This window comes from Chroicocephalus ridibundus, chromosome 6 (genome assembly GCF_963924245.1).
Source record: "Chroicocephalus ridibundus chromosome 6, bChrRid1.1, whole genome shotgun sequence".
Classification (NCBI taxonomy): Eukaryota; Metazoa; Chordata; class Aves; order Charadriiformes; family Laridae; genus Chroicocephalus; species Chroicocephalus ridibundus.
Genome location: NC_086289.1, coordinates 11,603,632 through 11,628,333, shown reverse-complemented (window position 1 = coordinate 11,628,333; position 24,702 = coordinate 11,603,632). Strand labels below are relative to the sequence as shown.

General features: G+C 42.2%; 1 protein-coding gene across 7 annotated transcripts in view; it reads left to right on the top strand.

Annotated features, from left to right (window-relative positions):
- Positions 1 to 24,702, top strand: part of RBM20 (RNA binding motif protein 20) — a 105,217-nt gene that overhangs the window by 50,576 nt on the left and 29,939 nt on the right. The window contains exon 1 of one of the 7 annotated variants that reach the window (XM_063337726.1): positions 3,777 to 3,885. The exons of 5 other annotated variants lie outside the window; for them this stretch is intronic. In XM_063337726.1, coding sequence (XP_063193796.1) covers positions 3,857 to 3,885 — 29 coding nt within the window. In that variant the 5' untranslated portion in view covers positions 3,777 to 3,856. Of the gene's footprint in view, positions 1 to 3,776; positions 3,886 to 16,674; positions 16,806 to 24,702 lie in introns of those variants that run through there. One more of the 7 variants, XM_063337727.1, reaches the window with a different exon arrangement.

Below are 24,702 nucleotides of genomic sequence, written 5' to 3'. Positions count from 1 at the left end.
GCTTCACCTGAAGCAACGTTGAGCCAAATGAGAGTCTTGGGCTGAACTTGCTCCAGTGGTGTACAGGAGCCTGTGCTTTTGTTGGGGATGTAGAAGTTGTGAAGCAGTGTGAAGCCAGTGGGCTTTGCCCAGGGGCCAGGAAGTGACGTGTTTGCTATTGGTAGACCAAACAGGTAAATTCTAATTCAGAGCTCTGAGACCTTTCACAGGTACAACCTCCATGTTCTTTTTAGGCTTCTTGAAAACACTGAGATCTTTTGCACACCCCACTTTTTAATAAGGACTTAGTTTGTAAGCTTCAAGCAAGCTTTTCCTCTTTATTCTTTTGACAATACTATGGACATTTAAAAGAAGAAAAGAAAGCGTGAGTATCTACCACAGTGGTAATGAGTTGCTTAGATCATAAATTGGGCAGGCTTAGATGATGAGGGTGCAAGTCCCCTGACCTTCAGAGAACATCACAATTTTACAAAGCATTGCCCCTCAAATGGGTGAAGCTATCTATGAGGACCAAGGTAGCCAGTGCAATGTGGTAGCTACACCAAGTCATAAAAATAATTTTGAGAGTGTAGTCTTCTTAATGTATTTTGTGTATGTTTGTATTATATCATAGAATTGTAGAATGGTTTGGATTGGAAGGGACATTAAAGATCATCAAGTTCCAACCCCCTTGCTATGGGCAGGGACACCTTCCACTAGACCAGGTTACTTAAAGCCCCATCCAGCCTGGCCTTGAACACTTCCAGGGATGGGGTGCCTACCACCTCTCTGGGCAACCTGTTCCAGTGTCTCACCGCCCTCACAGTGAAGAATTTCTTCATAATACCTAATGTAAATCTCCCCTCTTTCAGTTTAAAACCGTTACCCCTCGTCCTATCACTACACTCCCTGATAAAGCGTTCCTCCCCATCTTTCCTGTAGCCCCTTTAGGTACTGGAAGTGGCTATAAGGTCTCCCCAGAGTCCTCTCTTCTCCAGGCTGAACAGCCCCAACTCTCTCAACCTGTCTTCATAGGAAGGTGCTCCAGCCCTCTCATCATCTTCGTGGCCTTCCTCTGGACTTTCTCCAACAGGTCCATGTTCTTCTTATGTTAGGGGCTCCAGAGCTGGATGCAGTACTCCAGGTGGGTTCTCATGACAGTGGAGTAGAGGGGCAGAATCGGCTCCTTCGACCTGCTGGCCACACTTCTTTTGATGGAATCCGGGATGTGGTCGGCTTTGTGGTCTGAGTGCACATTGCCGGCTCACGTTGAGCTTCTCATCAACGAACACACCCCAAGTCCTTCTACTCACAGCTGCTCTCATTTTCTGTAGTTGTTTATGTTACATAAAGACATCCATGTATATGTGCATATTTCATCACAGGGACTTTTCATTTTCATTCGATTTCTACAGTTTCTAAGAGGTATTTGTCCTAACTTCAATTGCTTATTTTTGTGTACATTGAAAAGTATTAAGAAAAAAACCCCATCTTAAAATAACTTCCAGTATTTAAAACTTTGTCTATATAGAACATTTCTAGAGTTCACTTTATCTGCACGCATAGCACTGATACCAACTTTAAGTGGGTTCAGCCCTTTCACCGCTCCAAAGATAGACTTGTTACGACAACCATAGCAGTTGTTGCCCTGGCTGATAGCAGGTGGGTTGTGAAAATGTACAGTTTTTCCCTGCCACTTAATAATTTCCTCTTAACTTTTTTCCTGGGTTTAAGCAAATCAAACTTGACCAGATAGTACATTGCATCCAGCTCATCTGCATGGCAGCTAATAGTCTAGTATTCATAGGTAGCTTTTTCTTTCCCTTCTGTTTCTGCAGTAAATGGCTGCTAGGCCTCCCTGATGGGTCTTTTAAAAAGTAGAAAAGGTCAAATACGTGTACAGAGTACTTCAAAATTACAAGAGAAATGAATCTACAACATTATTCAGTTGAAGAGAAGTTGTATTGTTTGTAAGCTCTTTCACTCACTGCATGCGAGTCCCACGCTGGAACAGAGAGGGCACAAGGGGACTATTGTTTGCGAGTCCTGGCGTAAATCTCTGTCCCTGCTGCCCCAGCACCCTGGAGCAATGCAGAGGCGACTGCAATGCTGCAGGCAAAATGCATCTTGCAAGAAATCCAACTGTTGCTCATGAGAAACAGAACTGCAGTAGCGGTTTGTTCGTATAAATGAAGTGTGGTCAGAAGACATTTCTGTTGGGGTTTTGAGCCCTGATGATTTCACACTTCCACACTGCCCTGTGCGGATGCCAGGATACTGGTCTTGAATGCTGGCCCAAAATTCCCAGAGAGCCAGTGCTCAAGAGCTGGATGCAAGTTACGAGGTTTCTGCAGATGGCTGCAAGGTGGTTTTTAAGGCAGTTTTGGGAATGTGACAGCTGGCATCAAACTTATTTTGGAATGCAGTCCATCAGAAAGATGTCATATAAAGCAGATTTCTGTGTGCTATTACAAGTTAGTACAATATTAATCTGGTTTAATTAGTATCCTGCAATGTAAAGAGAGATTATTGTGTGGTTTCTCATTGCTTCTTATGAAGGTGTCTGAAACACAACAAGGCATAACAGTATGTTTGGAGATGAGCTTCATTCATGTGCTGGATAGTGTGTGAAGAGAAGGCACTGAAAGGGCTGGCTTCCTGGCGTGAATGGTACAATTTCACTGGAATTATGGCCATTTAACCAACAGTAAACTTGATCAAAAAGCTGGTCTAGCAAACCTTTGTTCATTTTGGGCCTGATCGCAGGGCCAGGCAGGGAACTGGAAATACTTCTACCAGTCAGCTTCTGGGTCAAACCCTCTATGAAAATGGTTTTCTTAACTCAATTTTTATGGCTTCATGTGTCCTGTAAATTACTAGGAGCTGACATCCATCGGTGTAAAATGATGTAGTAAATGTACCTTTTGAGAACTGGGACATGGGGCCGTTTAAAGTTTGAAGCAGCATCTTTGGTAGAAGAGGTTAAATGATGAGCGTTTCAGAACGTTAAGTGAGATTCAGAGCTTTGCAAAGGCTTGGCAGGAAGAGGATGCTTTTCTGTGGCAGAAAATCTAAATAGAGATAAAATTGTGTGTCCCAAAGTGTTGTCCAAATCACATGCTGCAGCTTGCTTCTCTTTCTGGCGATGCTATTTGACATACTGTCAGCAACACCAAGTATGTTTTTTCCCTTCCTCACCCCGTATGTGTCAACACATTTACAGCCGTGATTAAGAATCCTCTGTTTTATGCTTCATACGTTTTTGGATTATATTACACTGAAATAAGCCAATCTTCATCTGATAGTGCTAAATTGAGTGTACATCCCGTTGCTTTTCCGTAATAAAAGAGCTCTGAGAATGAATGATGTATGAAATAATAGAATCATATGTACGCACACCTAGCGAAAAGGTCGATGAGAAAGATGAAGAGGAGTGTAGCTGAGCAGGATTTTAGTCCTACAGTATGTTGAAAAATGTCATGAATGTCTTCACAAATTCTTTCAATTCTGGAGGGAGGCCGGAGGGTCTCTAACGTGACAAGTGAAGATTTACTGCCATCTATCGTGCAGCCGAACACTGGTTATGCATAACACATTTAAAAAAAAAAATATAAATCAGGTTAATGTTTTGAAGGGGGATATGGGTTAGGATTTAAGTTATTATCCCAAACGGACAGTGAGGTTTGAAGTTCTGCTCCAGCAATGGCAGGGCAATGGCGCAGGGCAGAAGCCAGTCCATTATCTTTCGGACTGTTTGCGTGACCAAGCGGCCGGGTACAACCCTGGGCTCTCCCACACGGGGTTACAGCTACAGATGCCAGGGGGTTCTGTAAAGATGTCGTCCTTCAAGGGCTAGAAGAACTTACAGCTGTTTGTAATGGATCTGACTCTTATTATCTTCCTAAGGTAGGTAATTAATCTTAAAAAACCTACTATGGCTGGTATCTCTTAGCAGATTTTTTACTAAATAGACTCTTTCCCAGAGGTAGGGATTCCTTAAAATTCCTGCGTGTTTGTTAAAGTAAAAGGCAGAACACTGAGTCGGAAATAGTCAGAAAGTGTCTCAATGCCGTGGCAGGGACGGGAAACCTAGAAAGTAGATTCTTGTTAGTTGCTGCCCTCCTACATGTAACGAGGAGCCTTTTGAACTTCTCTCATGCAAGTTTTGCCATGATATGTGACTTGTTACTGCAACATAAATCTCTACTTAGTACATAACTGATCTGGGCTTCCGAGCACTCGCATCCTGCAACTGGGGCGACAGGTCCCTTCATGCGGGCCAGGAACACAGATTATTGAACTCCTGTGCCTTTCCCAGCCCAGCTGCCTCCCTCCTTAAATCTGCCTCCTGTCAATGCAGGACATTTAATATCTAGAAAAAACCCATAGGTTTATATTCTTGGAGTGGAAGGGCAAGAATCGTTTAGGGAAGAATCAGGAAGGCTTCTTCTACCTTTTGCTTCTTGCAAGATTGTAGTTTCCTCCAAAAAATTCTTATATGTAGGCTTGCAAATGACTCGGTGTGGCGCCTTGCAGCATTTTGGCAGACTGAGGAGTTTTAATTTTCTGCTGTTTAATATTCTTCTGCTATATAAGATCTGTGTTTCTGGTCTCATTACAACTGTGTACTACTACAGTTCTATTGCATCTGGTTATGTCTTTTACTGTAAAGGTGCAGTAAATTCTGATAGTAATAATGCTATTTATGTCAGGAAGGAAAACAAACAGTGCTGGCATTAGAGGAATACTTTTTCACACTTCCAAGACACTGGCACAGAGGCGTGAAATTTCTTATTAATTTCTCTGAAAAAAATTACATCTCTCTCCTCTTCCCCTTTCTACCACGTTGTGTAATCATCTGTTTATCATCATTTATCTAGCAGTTTGCTACCATTAGAGAAGATTTCCACAAGGATAAAAATGTCTGGTTTCTAACTGAGGCTGTTCCCATGGAGAGTGTTCGATGTCCAAAGTGTGGTATGATGCGGGTGTGCTCTTTGTAGTCTGGGAAAAATTAGTCACCGAAACTCTGATGGATACTTGTGTGCACATATCAGTTGTTAGTTTAATTTCTCCTAATTCATTATCATATTTCTTGATAGATCACTCCTGAGGCCTGTATATAAAGCATATTTAAAAAAAAAATCCCACTGTTGCAAGGAAACAGATCCTGGGAGACTAATGAAGGATTCACATCGTCATGAAGGATGGTGTGGAGAAATAGATTTTCTGGCTTGCTTATAAGAGGTCTGCTCAGCTTTATGATATTTAAGGCTTTTCGTTGCAGTATTGCAGTTCAGTGTGAAATTATACAGTAACTATTATTAATACAGTTTGCTCCTAGTCTTTCAAAGGAACATCTCAGGGTGCCTACTGTAAATGAGTTCCTAAGATAATAGTAGGGCTCATGCGTTTTCAGGTTATAAGTGAACAAGATGTACTAGAAATACCGCTGTATAATTTGTGCTGGACTACTTAAAATTGTGCTACTTAAAACTGATGGATATTTTTAATGGCATTTTGGGGTTTTACATTTGAAACACAGCATGCGGAATTCATTCATTTGCGGGGAGGGATCTTACAGCATCTGCCCATCTTTTCTCCCTGGCTGTGCACCCTGCTGCTCTAAAACCTGCGGTTCCCCGGAGCACATTGGGGTTGCAAGATCCAGATGTAGAAGAGGGACAAGGATTCTTTCCCCATTGGAATTTGGCTTTTTGGCAGGCGCTATAGGCAGACAGGTGTGGACAACTTTGGAGCTGGCTTTAGGTCTGTCACTTGATAGGGCTGCTAATGAGCTGGTTTATGCTTCCTTGCTGTAGTGGATGATGTTGTAATTCCGAGGATGGTCTCGGGTTTCCTTTTGGGAGTATTGTCCATGGCTCCTCAAGAGATCTCTGCACAGAATCTTTCATGGAGCTGTAGTTAAAGTCTTTTCTGATGCTCACATATAGTTATTCTTTTAATAAATTGGAGTGCCCACCCAGATGCTGGTATGCTCAAGCATAATGCACTGAATTACTTTCTTCATGCCTGATGGGAGGGAATTCCACAGCGTAATTGGCTGCACCAGACACTGAGCAGGACCAGAGCGCGGGGCAACACTGTGTCTTGCAAATGGCAAAATGCCCCTTTAGAGTGTGAGAGTGTGTAATGAGCCTGTCTGAACATTTACCAGTGTGAATATATGGGAGGTTTAGAATCGCAGCCAGTGCCTGTATTTGAAAACAAGCTAGGGGAGCATTTTAAGCTAGGGGAGCAGCTGGGACTTGGTCAGTTTATACAGTGACCTTGTTTTGCAGTTTATTTTGAATATGTGTTTAAGAAGCAGATTAAAATGAGGTCTTTCTTTACGTAAATATATTTTTAATTATAATGAAAAATGTTATTCTGTCACCGTGGTGTGACATGTTGATGTGCAAATTTTAGACTAAATCTTCTATTGTAAATGCACTGAGGCTCCCACATGAACATTAACAGCATCTTCTCGGATCTCAAATATGTTACAGCAAATTCCCAATGGAGGCTGAGTCTGTCCTGATGAGATCAATATTTTATCTTTGGCCAAGATGAATGGTAGATCAAGAAAACAGCCCGCAGTGCTTTCTGTATTTACCTTTACTTTCCAGTAAGTTGAAAGCCATGACAAAACATATTGGACGTTAACTGTTTCTTCTTTTTGATTTCTCAGAGTTTGAAAACCTGACCAAATATGTGTCATCTGTGAAATGCGGCTTTAGAAATAAAGCCAAGATTAAGTTGAGGGAAATATTTTTATAACTGTTTTTCTTAGTTTTTCTACCATTTTTCGCTCTTACATGATGGTATTTTAAAAGGAGATGCCCATCTACTTTCAAAGCAATAAACAGTGGTGTTCTGTTTGTAATCCTTTACTTTGGGACAAAGAAAAACAATCAATGAAAAGTTTAAAAGTTTTGATGTCTTTTTTAGAGCATACAAATACGGGTTACAAAGTTTTTATGTGAGTAAATAGTTTTCAGCTGGAAAAAAAGAAAGATCCAGTTTATTTGAAATATCCCCAAATCTGTCTGTATTTCTAACAGGTTTCCCCAGGTGTCTTCTGTGGGTTTGTTCTTAAGCATACGGAAAGCTGTTGTGAACGTCTCATGTGCTCTTTCAAATGAAGTTATTGTGTTCAGAGATGTATCGTTCCTGCATGTGGTTGTCTGCATCTACAGGAAGGTGTAAGCAGATTCTCTTCCAATTACAAGCTAAGGCCAGCAATATGTAAAGGTGATCACACAGAAGGATCTGGTGTGCATCCTTCTTTTGACATATAGTAGTATTTTAAAATGGTGTATGAAATATTTTAAGTATCTCTGAGTAGTTCCCCACTGCTCTGCTTCTCTGTGATTATTTGGCCGCTTGCTTCTAGACACTGGGGAGAACTATCAGAAGAGGGGATTTGAAGATGGAGGGAAAAGGGCCCTTAGATTTTAGTACAAGAGGGCATTGCATGCCTGAGGAGGAAGGAGGGATAAGTGAGCAAGTGGGCCCCAACGCTGATAAAGTGGGAAGGAAAAGAGCATTGCCAGCGCTGTGAAGAGTTTGAAGGTGAGGACTAAGAACATAGCCTTCATGCCCTAGAACCTACAGGACCATTCGAAGAGGAGGAACATATGTGCATGAGCTCTGTCATGGGTTGAAGGGGTGGGGGCCATGCAAATGTTATGAAGGGGTGCGTTGATTGAGACAGGAGATGAATGTTGAAGTTCTAGCTGTAACCTGAAAGGAAAAAGACATGGATAGAGAAGCAGCAAAATTTGACCACCAGATTCTGGAGGGGAGAAGAGAGGACCCATAAGGTTAGCAGGGTGGAAAAGAGGACAAGGAGACAAGAGGAGGACCAAGAGCAGGTGAAGCCACAAAAGATACCTTGTCAGAGAAGAGATGGACAGAAGTGTGAGAACCTGCCAGGAGGTCAGGGGAGATGCACCAGCAGTTTGGTCTTGTCTGGATATTTGTTGAAACTATTTTCAGGTCAGTTTGGGAATATGCAAATTGACCTGATATCATTTTCTACCTGTTTTCTCTCGTACTGCTTATTTATCCCTTGCACAATATGGATCAGTTCATTGGTCCTTCACTCAATCCAGAGAAAGACACGGAGAAAGCAAGTGCATGGGCTCTTTCCTCTTCTTCCTCTTTCTGCTCTTTCCTTCTTTTTCTTAATACTCTGAAAAAGCTTCATTACAGAGCGAGACTGAGGTGCCTTTTGGGTTTGTTACATTCTGAAGCCAGACGTCCCCATCTAGTGGTTGTTCCACCTTCACTAACCGAGTACCAGTTTGAGGAGAGGGATGTCTTGCACACATGCAGTAAGACTGGTTGTAGCCCCCCTGTTATCTTAGTATTTTCCTTGTGGATGACTTAAACTGTTGTGAGTACAGAATAAAGTACTTAATTTTTTTTTTCCAAAAAGAAAATTTTTTTCATGTTTATAATTTGCTTGTGGAAAATAATTTGCTGCTGTATTGAAGGGAATTATTTTACTCTTGTTTCCGACACAGCAAATGCACACAAAAATGTTTGGTGTTTGGCTGCGAGTCAGGAGCAGTTCAAGGCTGGTTTTTGTCTGAGATCTGTCCTCGTGCGGGCCGTAGTGTAGCTGTACGTACCTCCCTGGCTGTGAGGGAAATAGCGCCGACAAACATGGTCAGGCTTTTACAGCCTAAGATGGGGAGAGGTTTTTAGGACCGCTTGGGAGTGGAGAGGGAAACAAGAAGGGTAACCCCCCTGTTATGCAAAGGCCAACTCAAGGAGTGCGCCAGGTTGGTGATGGCAACCCCCCGGCTTCTTCCTTGCAGGAAGCTTTACAGTGCTTTCTCCACCATGGGGTCCCCTCCACCCGTGGGGAAACAAATCTGCCATGGACCTGACTGAAGGAATGGAGCCAGAGTTTTCTATTTCTCCTCTATCTTGGCCTTCTAATTCCTTTCACTTTCCTTTTTGTCTTCTTGAAGGACCTTTTGCTTTCTCTACGAAGATACATATTCAGAGATCATGGAATCACGGAATCTTCAGAGTTGGAAGGGACCTCTAGAGATCATCTAGTCCAACTCCCCTGCTAGAGCAGGATTGCCTAAAGCACATCCCTCAGGGCTGCATCCAGGCGGGTCTTGAAAATCTCCAGAGAAGGGGACTCCACAACCTCCCTGGGCAGCCTGTTCCAGTGCTCTGTCACCCTCAGGGTAAAGAAGTTTTTCCGTGTATTTGAACGGAACTTCCTATGTTCTAGCTTGTGCCCATTGCCCCTTGTCCTGTCGCTGGGAACCATTGAAAAGAGCCTGGCTCCGTCCTCCTTAAACCCACCCTTTAGATACTTGTAAACATTAATCAGGTCCCCCCTCAACCTTCTCTTCTCCAGGCTAAAGAGTCCCAGCTCTTTCAGCCTTTCCTCATAAGGGAGATGCTCCAGTCCCATAATCATCTTGGTTGCCCTTCGCTGGACTTGCTCCAGTAGTTCCCTGTCCCTCTTGAACTGGGGAGCCCAAAACTGGACACAGTACTCCAGTTGTGGCCTCACCAGTGCAGAGTAGAGGGGGAGAATGACCTCCCTCGACCTACTGGCCACAGTCTTTCCTATGCAGCCCAGGATGCCATTGGCCTTCTTGGCGACAAGGGCACACTGCTGGCTCATGGATAATTTGCTGTCTACCAGGACCCCCAGGTCCTTCTCCTCAGAGCTGCTTCCCAGCATGTCCGCCCCTAACCTATACTGGTGCTTAGCATTCTTCCTTCCCAGGTGCAGGACCCTACACTTGCTTTTGTTGAACCTCATTTGGTTCTTCTCTGCCCAGCTCTCCAGCCTGTCCAGGTCACGCTGGATGGCAGCACGGCCCTCTGGAGTGTCGGCCACCCCACCCAGCTTGGTATCATCAGCAAACTTGCTGAGGATACACTCTGTCCCCTCATCTAGGTCATTAATTAATATATTGAACAAAATTGGACCAAGTATTGACCCCTGAGATAAGTTATCATAAGATAACTTGTTGGATCTTTCTCCCTCCTATGAATTAAAAACTCTTGAGGGCCAGTTGGTATTTGCTTTATGTAGGTAGGACTAAAGCGTAGCCAGGTTTACAGCTGCCTGCAGAGTTTTTTAGGGGTATTATCCACACAGCTTCCCCTGTCTGGTACCCAGCGCCTGTCACAGCACCTGGGAATAAGTATTTTCTTACAGTGTAAACTGAGTACTGAGTTTCTCCCTCTGAAAATCTGGGTTGGTTCTTAAATGTCTGGGAAAAAACGTGCCAGGAGGTAGCTCCTGTTACTGATCAGGGACTGGGGTGCAAGGGGAAAGAGAAAGTGTCTGTTTGTCCCTCCTTCTGCGGTGGGGGAACGTCTTCAGAAGTGTCTGGCTGAGTACTGGGAGCAGGAGCTGGTGTCCATGTGAGTTGAATTGCTCACCTGTGTTTATTGCTGGAGGCGATAGTAAGACTATTCATCTGAAATTCCCAAAACTTGTCGCGTTTTCACCTTCCTCAAATTAGTATTTTTAATGTTTATTTTATAAGTAACTTTTCATAAGATCTCTTTAGTGGAAGAGTCATACCCAGGCACTTTCTGTCCCCATAGCAGAAGCAGAACTGGTTCCACATTGCGTCTGGTTTGTTTGTTTGTTTGGTTGGTTGGTTTTTGTTGTTTGTGGGTTTTTTTGTTTGTTTGTATTTTTTTTCTGTTTTGTTTTTGTTTTATTTTTTTATTTTTTTTAAGCTGTGAATGACGAAAAAGCCATTGGGTGGCAGCATCAGCCAGCGAGCATCTCAATTAGTTGCTGAGCTAAATGTCAAAGTCTAGGTAGGAATGATTAGAAATTACAAGTTTCTTTTGATGGAAAAACTGCATTGGTTTGTATTTAAAGAGGCTATGTTTAACTTCACACCACGTATGTTTTGAAAATCTTTTAAAAAACAGTTATAACTAATGAAAAGATATAATGCATTATAACAGGTTTGTAGTTGCAGGTAGAGCTTTTGAACCTGAAGTTCTTCTTTTCTGTGCATAAGTTTAACCAGAAAGTGAGAGGGCTCCCTCTGATTTTGTGATCCAAATGGAGTGAAATGCCGAAAACCTACCTCAAACAAAAGCCCCACCAATAAGAAAATAATAAACTTAGTAATTATGTAAGATTTAGGAAGGTACTTACTAACTATGTCTGCAATTGCTACCAAGACAAGTGAGTTTTTTTGAAGGACTTTGCAATAAAGAGTCAGCTGGTGTCATTGCTTTGTTGTTGTTAAAGGAATTATTCTGATGCCCAGAGCATCAGAGCAGCATTTGGAGGCGTTTTAACCAGGATGATGACCTTTTTGCTCTAATTTCTTAAAAAGCAGAAGTCTTAAATTGTAATCTCAAATTTTTTATTTTTTTTTTAAAGTCCCTATGAATGTAGAACAAAATTAATCACATGCTAAGGATAAGAGAAAATGCCATGCAGGATCTCTAGACAGTGCACTGTGCGCCTTTAGGGTGGGCTTGCACAGGGGCTTAGGTGCTATTTGAGCTTGGTGTTCCCGAGCTGTACACACACATCAGGGTAGCAGCATCTGGCCTTCACATCATGCATTTATTTTCATTTTCCTTTTATTCACTTTGCAATTAATACAAAGCTCACATATGTGTTCAGCTTCACGATTGGAAAACAGTATTTGTGACGACCCACTTTAATTCTACATTCGGAAGCAGCAGACTTTAAATATCAACATATTTGTAATGATGTAAAACTTGCAAAACTGACTAAGAGTGCACACTTTAGGCTCTATTTCTAGATAAAGTTGTGTTTTCTGTAATAGGAATCATAGTTATTTTTGTCATGGTATATGGTGTCAGCTCAATTATAGGCATTTTCACAGAACTACTGTTCTTTACGTTCAGGTTGTTAACTTCTAGCACTTTCTTCTAGGTTCAAGCTGGCAAGACTATGAAAGCCACAGGCAAATTTTAACTGGTTTGTAATATCCTTCACTTCACAAACCCCACCCAAACAGGAACATTTTGTGTGGTACCAAATAAAACCCCACGATCATATTGTTCACATCTTGCTTTCAAATGCACCAGATAATGCCACTTGTTTAAGCTTAGTCACGTCTGGGGGAATGTCATAAATCTGCGTCACATGAGCTGCTCCTCAGATTTCCCAGCCTGTATCAGCATGTTTTCCTGGGGAGAAGCAGAGTGGAGACGCTATTAAAATGTCTCATCCTATATGTTCATATTGATATTTAAATCTCAGGGTTATTCCAGTGATTTTCATGCAAGATTTCACATTTACATTCAGCTGCTTTATGTGAAAATACTTTAGTATCTTTCTTTTCTTAAGGTGTATATATCAGATGGAAGAACATATATTCTAACTAACCGCCCTGCTTGCATTCTTGTTGACATTTTCATTTTCTGCTCAGCCCCTAGACTTACCACCTTAGGAAAGCTTTGACCCTGCCTTTAGCTTAATTTTAAACACTTCTATCATCTCCACTGCATGATTAGTTTATAGACCTGGTGTTGCTTTTCCTCTTTCCCTCCTTGGAGATCAGACGGCCAAGAGGGCCATTGGCACATCCTCGCTCATGCTTTGGGCCAGCAGCCTTCTCCAGAGCAAACATAGTATAGAATCATAGAATCATTATGGTTGGAAGAGACATTTAAGATCATCCAGTCCAACCGTTAACCTAGCACTGCCAAGTTACTACTAAACCATGTCCCTCAGCACTACATTGACACATCTTTTAAATACCTCCAGGGATGGCAACTCAGCCACTTCCCCAGGAAGCATGCGATGGACAAGGGAAGCACCCGATACAATCTGGCTTTGTTCCCTACTATCTCCTGCTGCTGAAAAGCGCACCACATACAGAACCTGGAGATGCTCCAAACTGGATTGTTGAGCCTTTCCTCCTCAGCATCACTTTCGTATGTTCAAGTGCCACTGTACTCACCTCGACAGCTGTGCAAACCCTACAGAGAATGAGAGATGAGTAACCAAAAAGGCTGGCAGCACTGAAGTGTTAGGCTGTCTTACGCCTGGCTGTCAGGAGAGTTTTATTCAGGACAAAATCTGCTCAGTGTGTCTGACTCTGCCCCTGAGGAAGGTGCTGGCTCTGTTCCCAGGGACTCTGATCCTGTTTCAAGAGTCCGGAATTGATTGGCATTGCTTCCCAAGGCCTCGAGGGGGTGCTTGGTCCGTCCTGTCCCTCCAGTCGCTCCCCTGTGATGCATATGGAGCTGGACGCCCCGCATGTGCCCATATAGGGGAGGGTGTAACTATCTTGTTGACATCGGCTAATGCAGCCAGGCATGCAAATGGGCAGCAGAGTGTGATGCTCACATGTAGTGTGGCAGATGGCACTTGGGAATGGCTGGCTCCATCCCACCCCCAAAAACTGACGCACAAGACAGGGAAAGAGCATTTTTTGCGTTCCTTTGCGTGCTCCTGACAAAACTACTGAAGAGCTGGGCTGTGGTAACTCCATGTATTGAGCCACATTCATTCGTAGAGGAGAAAATTAATGAATCTTTCCTGTGCTGCACATTAATGGCAGCTCTGCAATACTTTTAATTTTACAAAATCTGTGCCTTGCATTACGTGAAAATAGCTGAGCAGGACAAGAAGTCTTGCAGTAAATACCATCCTGTATTGGTGAAAGCCCAGCTGACCATGTCCTTCTTTTCCAGATGTATGGCCAAATGGGACAAAACCCAACTAAATGCTTGGTTACTGAGTTTTCATTGATGACATCTAGGTAGCCCTCTTTAAATTTTTCCATATGCTAATGCTGGACTGGGCAGCAGAGCTGCTTGTGTGTATTGTTCTCTTCCAAACTCCAGTGATGAACAGAGGCTTTGCCTTCAGTAGACAAATCAGGCTGCAAAAGCATCTGAAGGTATTACTGACGCAGAGGCCACAGGGCAGCTCACAGCCACAAGACCCGACTTGAAGGCTTACTAAATCTGATGAGAAAGAAACTTCAAGACTGATCTGTTGTGCTGGAGAATTTTACGTAATCCAATTATGTAATTCAAAAACAAGGCAGCTGTGAAAACTGCTCAAGATCTCTTTATAATGGTAGTGGATAGTGATATGGTTTAGTGATGGTTTCTGTCAGTGTTACGTTGATGTTTGGATTCGATGATCTGTGAAGTCCCTTCAAACCTAGACAATTCTATGATTCTGTAATTGTGCTTAATGCTTACACCATGTTCAGCTGCTGTCCCATCCACCGGATTGTTTCCATGTGTGATAATGAACCACTGCATTCACTGCGGACTACAATACAAAACACAGTAGGAATGACGGAACAGTAGGAAAAACATCATTAAAGCGGGTAACTGTTCTCTGCCTGTAGATGGGAACCAGCCAGCAGTAGTGCGGAAGGCCAGCACACATTGGTAATTGAGGATTTACCGGTCCTCTTTAAAATCTAACAATTTTCTCTGCTAAATCATATTTTCCATAGAGCTAAACTACTTTTGTTAAAGTATTTGATTAGGGCAGTAGTTGAACCAGCTACAGAACAAGCGTGGATGGTGGACACATGAGCAAATCCTGTATGCGTCCTTCTGGGCATTTGGAGGTTCGCGTTCGCTCAGCTCAGCTCAGTAGAGGTTTTCTGGACTAGAGAGGACCGTGAAACAATCGAGTCTGACCTTAGGTGTAACACAGATGTCTCATCCCGTGACACTCAGAGGGTGCATTGACCCTCCCAAAAGCAGGTTTTACACTTCATCCCAGCAGCTCTGATGCCAGGGAGGAGGAATGACCCTGACCCTGTCAGCAGCACTGTGCTGTACTCTGGGTAGTTTACATTGGCAGTTAGATTTGATGCTGCCAGTCTCTGAAGCCTTACTCTCTGCAGACATTTGAGCAACTAAAAATGTAAGTTAGAAATAATGATACATGCCTGTTTGAATATCTAACAGCAGTTGCACCCATAATCCCAGAAGACTATGATAAGGTTTGTCGCTATTTCTTGATGTCATGTTAGAAAGTATTTATGAACTTTGAATGGGTTTGCTAGGGCTTGTCCAAAAATGTCGATGTCCTGGCACCTAAAAATTTTGCGATTACAATTCTTTGGAATATTTCTGGTCTTTAATTTGTTAGTTGAGATATAGACATGTAAGACAGATGTTCAGTTTCCCTCTGTAGATGAGGTTGTCTGATTCCAGTCCCAGTAAGAAAGCTGGTTTGCTGTCCTGGCCAAATCAGGCTGTAATTCTGGCGGCAAAAAGAATTTTAACTGGATTTTTTTAATCATTTGTTTGAATGTTACTATATGGAGCAGGATGAAAGCTCAGGAGGAGTGACTGGCTGCGAGTAAAAGCAGAAGAAATGCATGTGAAGTTTTCTGCATGAACTGTGGAGACAGCTTCTTTATCTCTTCTTACTTGAGGGAAGAAAACACTGCTGTTTTATTGCATATATCATTATAAAAATTGAGACAAATATAGCAAACTCCTTTAAAAGAACGTATTTGATTGTTATACTGAAATTCTTACATCAGATCGATCCACAATTCTGTCTGTCTGACAGTGTCTCATTTAGAGTATTACAGAAAGCATGACTGTAAAGCTCATTTTTGTGGAACACGGAGATAAGCTTCTTCCATCCCCCGCCCTGTAGATGGTGGTTTATGCCAGGAGATTTTCAGGCTCATGTTCCGTCCAGATATCAGGATGTGTTGTTTATTCAATAATCTTTTCAGAGTGGGGATGCTCCCGTATCTGGAGATCTCAGTCCATTTTTTTTAATTCTGCTGTTTAAATATTCAGGTTGATCCATCACATCCCTGCTTGGCTTGCACTGGTGCATCTGACTTTTCAGGATGTTTTCCAAATGATGTACTGATGTTTTTTGTAACAGTAATACTGTGATCCAGAAGCTCCGGAAATAGGGGCAGAATCTGAAATTTTTTGTGCTTGCTGTAACAGAGATTTTTAAATGCATTAAGAGATATCAGAGTCCAGAGATTATGCTAAGCAATTTATATAAAAAGAGTGACCTCTGAATTAGAAAGTCATACCTAAACAATTCCCAAGTAGAGTGTTAGGAAAATTTCCTGAAAAGCAGGACTTACTGCTACTCATCAGATATATTATTGCCTTTGACCCCATGATTTCTCTCCATGTGTGCCAGCTGCTCAGTTAAAATTTGTTCTCAGCTGCGTTACTTCTTTTGCTTTCTTTTTTCTTTTTGGTGATACAAGTGGTCTGAACGATGATTTTTTTTTTTTTTTTTTTTTCTTTTCTTACCTCCACTAATATTCAAAGGCTCCCAGTGAGCCTTTCTAGTCTCACCAGCCCCTGGAAGCATCATACTGCCTTAGCAGAGGGTGTTGGGCGGTTGTGAGACCTTACGTGTGCCTACAAGGTGGGTATCGAGACTAGCGTGTTGTTCCTATTTGGAAACAATGAAAAGGCTCCCAGCTGAAATTTAACCAGTTGGGAGGCTTCACCATCTCTCTCTCAAGTGGATTCACTTTCAAAAGTAATATTTATTTTTGATCACTTCTAATTGGATAGCAAAAAAGACTGGAAAAGCACTTTATAGTGAATGTTAACTGATTTATTCTGAATGGTAGGTCTTTCCTTGGGGGGCGGGGGGGGCGGGAAGAACTAGCTGCTCGTTTCTTTTTTATTATTATTATTATTTTTTTATTTTTTCTTCCCCAGTTCAGCAGATAGATGAAGCGAGGACATGCCACCAGGATGACATTTGTCAGATTGCCTGGAACGTTGTTTTGGGGCAAGTTCTTTCCCCGGGTGTGAAGCGAAACGCGAGCATCTGATGACAGATGAAAATGCAGGTTAGGGAAAACTGTAGAGCTGAGAGAGTGAATCTTTTCCCTCTCCAGAGAGATCAGCGAGCATACAGCCTGTGTGCTAGCGAGCGTTTTCTGAAATCAAACCGCCCGTGTTGCTCGCTTTGCTTTCCTTTGTCATTGGCCTGCTCCGACGCGGTGGAAAAAATGCAAGTCCATCTGCTGACACAGTCCAGTTGGCTGTCCCTACCCGTGCCGCTGATTGGGCCGGCAGCTGCAGGCAGGGAGGAACCTGCAGCCTTCAGTCACGAGCCATATGCGGGGAGTGGTGGGGATTAGCTCTGCTCCTGGCCGGAAAGGTCTCAACGCCGTTCCCAGGCTGAACTCGCCATATGTGTTTCACGTGATCATCCTGAGGGTGACATGAAATGGAGAGTTCAGATTCAAGTGAAAGTTGGTTTGCGTTTCTTCATCCTGTTTAATGTAATGCAGATGCAGAGGAGAGCGTGAGGTCGTCTGTGCCGGGGGGAGATGCGACAGGCTGTAGAAAAACCCCATAGGTTTTACTAATTCCTTCTCCTTCCCCAGAATTTTCTGCTGTTTCCTGATGGGAGTTGCATGTGTGAAGGAACACCCTTGGACCACCTGTTAGGTGCCTTTCTCCTTTCAGTCACAGCCTTTGCCATCTTTAAGATAGGGCTTTTTTTAATTTGGAGAAAAGCCAGAAACTTGAACAGTAGTTTTCTCCTTTGGAGAGATGGGGAGAGCACTCTGAGGTGGCACGGGGAGAAATAAAAAAGACGAGAAAGAAAATTAGAAAATGTGGATGGATACCCCTCCAGGCTCCACTTTGAGCAAGTGTGAAGTATTGCAGAATCACAATTTATTTTTTTAAAGGCAAGAGGTACATATTCACAGGCCGATTTAGTGTGTGGTTTGCCTTAGTGCAAAGTAATTTAGGAAGCAGCATCTTCCATAGAAGGATCACGTCACATATAGAATGCCGCTGCTACTGGAAAAGGTTTCCAGACTAATGCTGTTAATTGCAAAAAGAAAGTTTAACAAGCTCTTGCTGTGTCCCAGCAGGTTAGTAGAGTCGCCAGCTAAACAGCTCTAAGGAGAGTGGTCTCATGGGCTTAAGGGGCTAATGTACCCTAGGTAAAAATGGGAATATTTGGCTTATTTTGATCTTTGGATACAGGAGAACAGCTTATTTAGTTCGTATTGATGTATACCCTGTGGTATGTTAGAAGCAGGAACAGGAAAATAGCATTTCTTGCGTCTATGTTAATTTTTGAGTTATGTGACATATGGGAAAGATCAGTAATTTTGACATCCAGATGTAAAGTATAAAATATTTTGGTTTAGGAAGGTGCAAAACTTGGTCTTGAAAAGCTTTGATTTAACAAGGATGGATTGGCAATGAGGAGAGACCTGCTGAGGTAACTCGTCAAAGACCACATTAAGGAGGTGCAGGTTTTTCATTGCCTCTTGCCCTTGCTTTAGAGTCCCAGCAGAGCCTGTGGTGCAGGTCACCATTCCTATACATTTGGGGCAGTGGGTTAGCACTGGATGATGAATTTCCTTTCTGTTGACCATTTCTGAGCAGGCAGATAGCTGACTTGAGCCCTAATAACAACAGCGTCTTTCCTCAAAACCTCAACTGTCCTTGGGAGGCAGTGGGTCTGAACACAGAAATTGCTCAGGGGTTAAAAGATGATGTATTTAAGTGTGCCTTTTAAGAAATTGTTAAAATTTTAGCTGGGTAATGCTTGTGCCTTCTGGAGCAAAGGCTCTCTTTGTAAAGGCAGTCCCTCTCGGTGTTCGTTAGCGTGACGCTTTTTTTCCACAGTTTGCCTAATTAGTCTGTGACCCTCTCCCTGCCAGGATCTTGTGGCATTGCACTGTGCAGAAACACAGTTTTGGTGCTGATACGTGAAGAGACCGAGAACATATGGCATAAACATCAACCGATATTGTTTGCCATCCACACTTGCTGCGTGTAATGCAACAAGACCGGCTCCCACCGGCCACGTGATCCGCCTTCCAGTCCTCCATTTGGGGTGGGTTGGTGGTTGTTTTTTTTTTTTCATTCCTAAAGTTGTGACTTTCTGGAAGGAAGCTTGTAAATAGTCGGGGCGCAGAGAGCAGGTAGAATGTCAGTGGGATGTTACCGGGAGGCATGTGCACAACGCTGACATCGGCTCCTGGCCGCGCTTCCTCCGCACCAGCTCGCTGCTCCCGGCAGCCCTATATGTGGCGAGAAGGTAGGATCGCGTCATGTCACCCGCGTTCTCCTACCGCCGCGCTGAAACGTCCGTCTCCTCCGTCTCTAGCAAGGACGGGACGCTAATCTGCCAAGTGGAGTATCTTATCGATCTTTAAAATTTAATTTTAAAGTACAGCTCTTTCTGTAGCGAAGGGAAAAGGGCAGGCGTGCACAGCTCTGGTGGTAACAGCTAACTGGGATTTCAAATTAATCATACGATCTGGTTTGTGCTTTAGCTTCTTATAGTGCTCAGCTTTTTTTGTAATACCAGGGCTTTTATACTTTAAAAGACATTCCGTACCAAATTGTATCCTATTGATTTGCCATGGTTAACTACCCTGTAATAAGCCTCATAGTCTGTGTGAGTAGACACAAAGCAGAATTATATTAATGTCATTTACAACCAGTGGGCACAGAATGATTTGCAAAACGCAAAAGAAGTCAAAATGCCAAAATATTTCAAAGACGGTTGAATTTGGAAGTGCTTTCATTAGGCTATGAATAGAATTCCTTGGAATAAATTTAAAAAAAAAAAAAAGAGAATCAGAGCAACATTATTAATTTTAGTTTGGTTTGGGTTTTTTTTATAATAACTGATACTTTATACTTCAAGACAGCTTTTGATTTTCAGAAGCAAAGTCTGGGAAATAAATAAGGTAATTTTAAAGAAAATAATTATATATATTTTTAAAAAACCCAATAGCGGTCACAACTTTCTTAGACATCTTTTCACACAGAAAACTGAATTAGAGTCGCAGGGTGTTTTGAAATTAAAAGGGACATCAGTAATGCAAGGTGTAACATCAACTACACAGGCCAGTGGAATAAATTACAACCTGTTTTCCCTTAGCCGTATAAGCTACTTAGTCATATGGACTACAGCTACTGAGCAGAGCATGTGCCTTATTGTAAAAATGGACAAAAAATTAAGTAGGGAAATAATGCACTGCTTAACCAAAAAGTGGTGACTGGCCGTCTGCATTGACATTTTTGTCAGCAGGACTGGGCAAATGCCCAGCTGAGTGTCGTGGATGGGTTAATATCTTCACACTTTTTCCTTCCTCACAGCTGCCACATGCAATGCTCTGAAACCTGATATTTTTCATCAAAAACTGCATCTTATTTTCCGTCTTAGTATACTAATCAATTTTACCATGCAGAGCTTGGAGCATATTAACTGTCAGTTACTCCTAATTAATACTGAAGGCAGACAAAAAGGGAGAATAAAATAATTGACGTTATTTAATATAAAATGCCTCACCCAATTTTGTTTCCTTTGTGGAAAATTCTTTTGGTCCCTGTTCAAGATTTAAGTACCAGCCTGTTTTATGTTTTGTTTCACAAGGTTGATTGAATGGCAGTTTATTATTCAAGACAATAAATTAAACTTCTCAAAGCCAAGGAGTTCCAGCAGTTCTGGCACAGACAGTTTTCTGCCAGAAGGAACACGTTCAGGTCTGATTCATACCAACTGTTGCTCTTTAACATAAGAAAAATAAATAAAACCTCCCATGTATCTTTCAAGATTCACATTAAAATTTCTTTAGCATAGAAATTGGGATGCATTAAAGAAAAAAGTGAGCAACATTCGTTGCAAAATAGAGAATGAAAGCTTCTAGGCCAAAATATACTGCGTATTACTTCCATGTAACAGTAGGAATATTATGGCCTAGTATTAAAGGCCGATTTCAAAGAGATCATGAAAACAGAGCAATCTTCTTTGATGTTTTGTGTTTAAATTAAATAGAACTGAAAAGGGATACAGGATTGTTGCTCGTGCTACAGTGAAATCAGGAAAGGCTTTGCAGCACGCTTCAGTAACAGCTGAATTAGATTTGGGCTTCATAAGGTTCGTGTATAATTTATGTATACCAGTAATATGTGTGGGTATGTAAACAATAGGAATTTATAACATTTATGTGCTTTTAAAATATACATGAACGGAAAACTGAAAAATTGGCCTAACTATATAGTTATGTAATATTTCTTAGGAAATCCGCAGAGGTTCTGGTTTTCTAATCAGAAATCTGATTAAAAAAATAGGATAAGCTTTTTTTTTTTTTTTTTTAATTTATTACATTAAATCGCCTACTTTTAAATATTAGTGGTAAAGAGAAAGCAAAACATACTGGCCACTTTAGAGAGGAGCTATTCCAGCATTTCTTCTTGCGCACTCTTGCGCTGTGGAGGCTGGTAACACATAGATTTAAACAGCTTGTAGAGGAGCTGGTGATACTGCATTAATTATGGAATGATTGTGATGCTCCTGGGTGACTTTTAGGCGCAAGCTGTTGTGTTTTGGCTGACTGAGGGTACAAACAGAAGAGCCCAGGTTTGTGTACGATTTCCGTAGCCTGTGCCATTATCATTATGAATGCTGACCAGTGTTCTCCTAGAGACTTAATTTATTAATAGGCTTTTTCATAAAACTTTTCAAATATATCATCGGGACTAACATTTAAAAATGAATGGATAAAAAAGTTGAGTTTAATATTTTTGGCTTTTTCCACACATGGCAATCCTTTCTTTGAGCACAAATACTTAGAAACAAAAATCCTTCTTAGTACTTTACCCTTTCAACAGTTATATGTCATTTTCCTGTCTACAAACTGAAGATGTTACCTTTGTAAAAGGGCTTTTATATTGTCTTACATTACTGTGAAATAGAAATGGTTTATTCAAATGAGTAATTATCTGCCTACCACTTTACGTTTCCTACTTTCAGCACACAAATGAAAATGGCTGTGCCTCCAAGCAGTGCGAGATATTGATACACTCAAACTTATTATTTTTGTAGTGGTTAACAATACCATGTGGAAAACACATTAGCAGAAGGTGCAGTGAGATATTACTGTAATATCTTTTCTAGTAAGTACTATATGCCAAGGATTATTTTTCAGTTGGGCATTTGTCTGTGTGCTCGTGTAAAAAGCCTTTGAAGAGTTTCTGACTTGGGGGTTTTTTTTGGTTGTTTTTTTTTTTTAAAGGATACATTTTCTTTTTTTTCCTTAAATTATAATAAGCTTTCCAGATCATTTCTCCCCAGATTTCTTTTATTTTCGAGGGAAGGCTCGGCGCTGCGAGCACTGAACCATGCAGCAGACGCGGTCCCCGAAGCGGGGTACATTTGCTGGAGCCGCTCGCCCCGTTCCTGCCAGTGTTACCTGGCTCTGCCCATGCTAATCCCTGTCCCGGCCTCTTTGCTCACCCTATGGATTTACATTACCATCCACACCACCTTTTCCCCTGCTCTTCCCCTCCCAAACAGCTTCCTGTTCACCGGGGCTGTGCCCTTCGCTGCCCGGGGCAGGAGCAGGAGGGGGCTTGGGGCACGGCGGCACCATCGTCTGCACATTGTCCACGGCTGTTGGGGCGGTGAGGGTATTGGGGACCCCCAACACCCCTTCTTAGAGGAGCCCTGCTGGGATGCCGGTTGGCAGGGATGATCTGGCCTGGGGACTTCACACCGTGAAGGGTATTTGAAGCCTCGATGATAAGAGCGGTGCAGGAAGGGTGCTGGGGAGGCAGGCGTGGGCAGCATGGCACTGCCAGACCGTCGCGGCATGCCCTGAAAGCTCCATAAAGCTGAGACACGATTCCTCTACTACTTTTGATTTTGCAACGTGTTATGGAGGGCACTGATCTGGTGCTATAGCTATTTCTGACAGTTTTTAGCATATATTAATAATGCAGTTTTTAAAATACATTTCTTTAACTTCAGTAAATAAAGAATTATGTTTCCTTGAGAAGCACTTGCTGATAGATCATTGCAATATAGTAAAGGAATTTGTACGGTTGCCTATTGAAATTTAAAATGTAGAGCAGTGTGCGCACCAATCCTGAGAGGCATTTTTGACATACTGTGGCACATCATCAAAACCAAACATTTAAATGTCAGAGGAAAAAACTATAACTTTCACACTTCTGAAAATCGTACCTCTAACCTTGCTTTTAGGTGGTACTTTTGCTAGACTATGTCCCTTACTTGAAAGGAGTTGAACTTTGCCTAATTAAATATGGAGAGAGGCGTTGCATGGGGGAAAGCAGAAATAAGCCCAGTATACAATCTGGAATTCCAGGCAATGTAAGAAACATATTTCCAGGGTAAAATGTATACTGACTCACCGTGGGAGGAGGTGTGATGGCCAGTGCAGTCTTCAGTGGTACCTGGTTTTGTTGTTCTCACACTGGAAGGGCAAATTGTTGTCTATGGCGCTGGATTCATCATTTGAAAGCAGCCAACTCAAATAACAAATGTTGCTGTAAAGAAATGAGAACAGATAGTTGATTTTAAACACCAATCCAAAACAGCTCTTCCAGAACTATAGAGCAAGAGTTGTTAATAAAAAATCAGTCTCACCAGATTTGATCCACGCTTTTATTCTTGCCACTACAAAGAGGACAGTTGATTTTTTTAGCAGAAGTGACTGGGAGGAAAGAGTGTGGTCTCTTCAGCATGCAAAGGAGAGCTGTGAGGTGGATAAGATGTCCTTGAACTACTGGTGTGTGGAGAGAAAATGGAAAGGTGCATCGCGGTTCCCTTCTTGGGAACAGTCTTTAGTCTATTTGACACTTTCATTGATGACTTGGGTGAATAAAGCATCCGTTAAATCTGCAGCTAGTGCCAAGAGGAGAGGATTTACAAGTGCTCTGGAGGCCGCGTGGGAATCCAGAGTAATCCTGACAAACCGGATCTGACATAACCTGGATGCAATATTGATGAGGACAATATGAAATGGCGATTTGATAAATCCATTGGACAGTCAAAAGGAGAAAGGACTGAGCTAGCCTTTCCTCCGTGGGAAGTCAGACCAGCTGAGCTCCAGAGACTCAGAGATCCAGAGATCTCTTCCAACCAATGTCTCTGGGCAATAGCTCTTCAGAAAAGGGGCTGGGTGTAACAGGGGACCACAGGGCTCTGCTGTTATGAAGAAAAGCAATTGTGCTGGGCATCATGAACAAATGCAACACACTGTGTTTGCCCCTTTATCTTGTCCCTTTGCCGGTGGAAATTGCGTGACTTCTCTGCATAGAGACAAAGGCAGAGAACATTTTGGCTGAAAGTTTAAAATAAGCAAAAAGGACTCTCAGCAGGAGGCAGGCACTTAACTCCTATCAGCTTTGTAAACCTGGAGTTTAGCAGCTCTGCGATAACATTTTACATTTCATCTTCCAGCAGACTGTTAGGTTGGATGATTGTCCAGATAATAGAGTTTACCATTGCCAAACAGATGCAAAACTTACTTGGCAAAGCACATGTATACATTGGCTGATGTTTTATTTTACTCCCTCGATAGTATAATGGAGGGCTTTAGAAATCGTTATTTGGGATAAGAAGGGTTTTACTTGCAGCTTAGAAACGTATTAAAGTAGCTTAAGGTTTTTAGTGCTCCCCATCATTAGCTGAACTTACTGTGAAACCTGATCTCTTTTTTTATCAATTCTAACCAGAACTCAGCAAACAAAGTTCAAGGGCAGATGATTTCAGAACTTAAATTACAAAGGTGGAAGGGGTTTCTCCTTTCAACAGACTCCACAAGCTTTTCTGACCAAGAAAGTAATTTCACTAAAACTCAAAGAAAATACTTCTTGGGGAGCTGAAGAGAAAGAGAACAGTGATTTAGTGTTGCCCAGATGCAGTTTAGAGTACAGAAAAACGTTCCCTTGTGCATT